The sequence below is a fragment of the Coenobita brevimanus genome, chromosome 33 (assembly GCF_032717465.1).
Source record: "Coenobita brevimanus isolate Jiangsu-jjx chromosome 33, ASM3271746v2, whole genome shotgun sequence".
NCBI classification, from domain to species: Eukaryota; Metazoa; Arthropoda; class Malacostraca; order Decapoda; family Coenobitidae; genus Coenobita; species Coenobita brevimanus.
In genome coordinates, this window is record NC_136986.1 from 45,334,023 (window position 1) to 45,339,369 (window position 5,347).

Genomic DNA, 5,347 nt, shown 5'->3' on the forward strand with positions numbered 1-5,347 from the left:
TGTACTTTTAAACATTTACCAAGAGGTGTTTCTACGACACCTTATTTACCTCTTCTGTTATTGGAAGTTGGTAGCTGCTCCTGTATTTTCTCGAGGAGATCACAGACACATACTTTAGAAAGCCTGTACCTCTCCAAGAATTCTTTGTCTGAGTACAAAGAAAAGGGATCTCTTCTTCGAACAAATCTGCGTATGCGCCCTGCATTCACCTCTTCCCAATTGGCTATCTCCTCAAGTTGGTGCATATAATGGTGATAATCAGCCATTCTGAAAAATGGGAATGGGTAAAGGTTTTAATAATAATTATTTGGAATCTGGTGTGAAAGTTGATATGGTTTGTGATATAATGAAAGGTAAATTTTTAAAAGTTGCCAAAACATAGTTCAGAAATATTAGCACCATTAATAGACTACATTGTATATTTCCTAAGGATCACAATGAAACCCCATAACCCCAGAGGGAAATGAATCACCTAACCTAACCTAGTATAATTTCAGATTAAGTTATGGGGACTCATTATAGTCCTTAGGGACTATACTATACTCTATTCTAATAGTGCTAATATTTCTGAACTGCATATTGGCAACTTGTTTAATATTACCAATTCAGAGTGCACAACAGTGAATACTGGAAATGAACTTTCAAGTTTCCCTCAAGCTTATTCAAGTAATCTAAGCAATAAACCATATCAATGGCTAAACTTTATAGTTTTGTTCTCAAGTAATAAGCAGATAACAATAACGAAGCACAATAATGGGTAATTTTTGTTTCAGACATATCTGGCTTTCAAAGAGCAAACAATGTTTTTTCGGTGGTTTCTGATGTGGTTTGAATGAATTTTATGTTCTTTTACGTTTGTAAAAAGAAACAGGTTGCCTTTCCCTTATGGATGGGGGTTAACTTAGGTTAGGTTGAGAATATGATTTGTGGTTTTGCCCAATGTACATTTTGCTGTGCCATTTTGCAAAGTAGGAAAGTCCCCTCACCACCGAAAATACAATTATATAACCTCATACCCCTTATCTTTAATTAACAAATCACTAAAAGATTTACCTTGAAGATGGTTGACATAAACCTATAGTTATTGGTAACAGTAAGGCTAGGGAGGCTTGGGTTTGGGTCTAGTAGGATAATAGTTTTGTTAGGAAGACTTTACGCTTGTATTTCTGAAGGATATAAATTTTATATGCCATAAAACAGGCTTCACAATCGTTGTAGTTTCGTTCACATGATGTGATATTGCCTATAGATTTCCTAAGTTTATGAGGACCCTACATATGGCTCCCCTACGTAAGTTTATATCTGCATGCTAAAAAAAACGTAAATGAATAACCTAGACATTCATACTAACCTTCTGATTATTAATAAAGTCGATGATAAATACTGAAGTGTTGTCGTCCGTCAGCACCCTGGCTGTCTCTTCTCCCGTTTTCGGAGGTATCACAACATCTTCATAAAAGGCACAAACATTTTGCTTTTAGGCATGACCAGGAGTTTATGTAAAATTTAAACGTTTTTCTTCACAATTATTTAACATTACACTCTTATCTACACTAAAATAATTTGTTGTTTTTGACATTTTGTTCATGGTGTCATATTGAAGGTGTTAGCGTTGATGTAATTCGAGGAAGATTGATATAACGCTGAGAATATAACTACGTGAGTGAGATGGAAGATGTGTGTGTGTGTGTGTGCGTGTGTGTGTGTGTGTGTGTGTGTGTGTGTGTGTGTGTGTGTGTGCGTGTGTATGGAGAGGGAATGTGGATATTGGAAGAACATAACATTGCCTACTTTCTTATCAGTGACGTTATGGCGGAATGAGTAACAGTGGTGGAATGTGTGTGTGTGTGTGTGTGTGTGTGTGTGTGTGTGTGTGTGTGTTAGGGGGGGGGCTGTGTAGGGATTGTATGTCTGTAAAGAGAGAGAATGAAATCGTGTGTGTGTGTGTGTGTGTGCGTGTGTGTGTGTGTGTGTGTGTGTGTGTGTGTGTGTGTGTGTGTGTAGTCAGCTGTGTGGTAATTGTGGATTCATTCAGTACCGGGAACATTGACCACTCTGTTCAGTTCACATAGTTTCTCTTTTGCTGTTTCCGCACTGTGATGATGATGATGATGATAGTGATGACGATAATGTTGGTGGTGATTGATGATGACTGTGAGATGGTGATGATGGTGATGAGGATAATGATGATAGTTTTATATGGTCGATAGATAGACACATGTGATGATAGATTTGCTACCTGCTCTCTGTGTTTCAGGTAGATTGCTAATGATAAGGTTTGTGTTGCTAATGTGTTTGGTGTTTCAGATGGCGTGTGTTGGGCGAGAATGAGTGTAGCGGTCTCAGCGGGGGTGGCGGGGGCCGGTGAGGGCGGGGGTGGGGGTGGGGGAGGTGGGGGGGACCTGGGGGGGTGGCGGCAGGAGGTGAGGGCGAAGGTGACGGCGCTCAAGTGTCACGTGATGGCGTCCCGGGGCCTCACCTCCGAGGGGCACATTGTTCCCCCTTACTCCCCGAGCCTCCTCCTCGATGCCCCGGCCTCCCGTCTACTCCTCGATGCAGCTAACCTGGACCTCGAAGCTTACGCGGAGGCCCTACACGCCGGGGGGCTGTTACCAGTGTCTAGTGACCCTCCAGACCGCAGTCCCACGCTGACCGGTGACGCTGTGAACGGAAGTCCCACGCGACAGACCAGTGACCGTAACCTGGTGTTTACAGCCAGTGATTTGACCAACGCCAGCCCCACACGGCCCAGCAGTGACCCCAGTCCTGTATTAACAAGTGATTCGGCACAGACCAGTCCCACGCGTGCGGCCTGTGACCCAAGACCATCACGAGCACACTCTGACCCCAGCCCTCTGTGTCCAAATGTTGACCCGACCCGACCCAGTCCGACACGGCCGACTACTGACCCCCCCGACCCCATTCCACCTGACGCTGTGTCCCTGAGAGAGGTCCACCTGCGTCTCCAGGACACTACACCGCCAACGTCACCCTCGAAACAGCCCTCACAGTCGTCAAAACAGTTCTCACCCTCAGAGTCCTCCACAGCCTCACCCTCGAAGACTTCCTCTGATCCTGGCAGTGCAGCTCGAGTTAACGGTGCCCTGAGCGAGGGTGACAGTGACGTGGGAGAGGTAGATGGCAAGGGTGAGGGCGGGCAGCTAGCGAAGGTGCAGGAGAGGCTGAGGTTGGCTGAGGCTGAGGTGGCGAGACTGGCCAACATAAGGGACGAGGTGGAGAACGAGCTACAGGATCTGACGGCCACGCTATTCCAGGTTAGTAATTATTTCATCTTGCCCTTCCCGCTTTGTCTTCAGTCTGTCTTTGCTTTCTCGTCTTGTCTTGAGTTTTGTCTTTGCATTCTTTGGTCTAATTTTTGTCTCTCTTCATCCCTCTCTTGAATTACTCTATGCTGTCATCTTTTGTCTTGAGGTTTCTGTCTTTGCATCATGTTTTGTCTTGATTTTGATGATTGGGTAGGCAGTGGTACAGTTTTAAAGTAACCTGATTGATGATAATGATGATGATGATGATGATGGACCCTACCTCACGCCATCTGTAAGAGGGAAATAGGGTAGGGAAAATGATGATGATGATGATGATGGTAGTCTTTCTGCTCTATTAACGTTGAGGTTATGCCAAGAGTATATTGCACGTGTATCCTAGATTTTAATATTATTATGTCAAGGTTAGTGTGTGCATCTTCCCTACCCTCACTAGGTCACTTATAATCTATCTAGGAATCTTTTAATCATCTATTTATATGGTTTCTGAATCTATTTACTGCTCTTTATGGTGCTGGAGAGGAAGCTCATTTCTTATGCTTTCTTACGTGTTATTATATATCCGGTGTCATTTTTATTATTATTATTATTATTATTATTATTATTATTATTATTATAAGCCTCTGTTATATGCTGCATTGGTTATATTTCTTTTCAACCATTATACTTATATGGTAAGTAGTTGTTATATCTTAGGGATATGGTTTATAAGACAGACCTTCTTCTTAAATACTTCTAATATAACAATTAGACCTTCTTGGCGATATAATTATTTTGCCGTTAAGATATAGGAGTTTCTGAGATGTGTAGTTCCTTATATACTTCTTATACGACCCAGCCTATATTCTTACATGCCTTCCTTCCTTCTACTCTCTGTGTGTTTTTAGATTTGTGGATGTGAAAGCGTTAGGAGTGCACTGAGGTGGTTTGGTCACATGTGGAGAGGATGGAGAGTGAGGGACTAACTAGGAGAGCGTATGTGAGTGAGGGAGGGGGAGACTGAGAATGAGATGGAGGGATGCAATAGAAGGATATAAGAGAGGGGAGAATATGAGTTTGGGTAAGGCAGCGAAATGGCAGGGGACAGGGCGACATGGAGGTGATTTGCTTGTTGCCACTCCTTACGGGATTAAGGGGTCTGGCTGTAGATAGACCGACAGATAGATAGATAGATAGATAGGTAGGTAGATAGAGAGATAGATAGATAGAGTTTTGGGAGAATTGGATGTGTGGAGTTAATTTGGCTGGGTACCGCCTTCATTGGTCCAGTTTTTGTGGTCTGGGATTATCGTTGTTTCTGTTCCTACGTCTGACTCCAGGTATCGGAATTGGGGTGGTGGTGTGGTGGTGGTGATGTGGTTGTGGTGGTGATAAGCTAAGACAGTGGTTCTTCTCTCTCTCTCTCTCTCTCTAAGTGGCACATTTGGCATGGTATACACTTGGCTACGAGACTAAGGGTACGGTGTGTGTGTGTGTGTGTGTGTGTGTGTGAGAGAGAGAGAGAGAGAGAGAGAGAGAGAGAGGAAGGAGGGAGGGAAGGAAGAGGGAAGGAGGGAGAGAGAATGAGGGACAAACCTTGGATACCACTCTAGTTAATAGCAGAGGAACTGAGTGTAGGAAGGAAGGGAGGGAGAGGGGGAGGGAGGGAGGGAGGAAGGAAAGAAGAAGAAAGGAAGGCCGCAGGAAGGGGAGGGAGGAAGTAAGGAAGGAGAGAGGGAGGAAGAGAAAAGGCGTGGGGGAGGAAGAGAAGGGGAGGGAGAGCGAGGGAGGAAGGAAAGAAGGAAGGACGGGGGAAGGGAAGGGAGGAAGGAAGAGAAAAGGAATGGGGGAGGAAGGAAGGAAGGGGGAGAGGGAGGGAGGAACTAAGAGAGAGGAAGTAGGGAAGGAGGGAGGAAGAGGGCGAGGGGAAAATGGAAGGGGAGAGAGGGAGGGAGGGAGAGATGAATGAATGAATGAAGATAGGAAGGAAGGAGGGAGGGAAGGAAGACAGGAAAGAAGGAAGGGGAGGAAGAAGAGAGGGAAGGAAGGGAGGAAGATTGGAGGAGAGAATATAAGGTAGAGGC

General features: G+C 44.5%; 1 protein-coding gene across 1 annotated transcript in view; it reads left to right on the forward strand.

Moving 5' to 3' along the window:
* Nucleotides 1–331: 331 nt before the first annotated feature.
* Nucleotides 332–5,347, forward strand: part of LOC145395900 (uncharacterized) — a 25,545-nt gene continuing 20,529 nt past the window's right edge. The window contains exons 1-2 of the mRNA XM_080269423.1: nt 332–353; nt 2,308–3,275. Coding sequence (XP_080125549.1) covers nt 332–353; nt 2,308–3,275 — 990 coding nt within the window. The remainder of the gene's footprint in view (nt 354–2,307; nt 3,276–5,347) is intronic.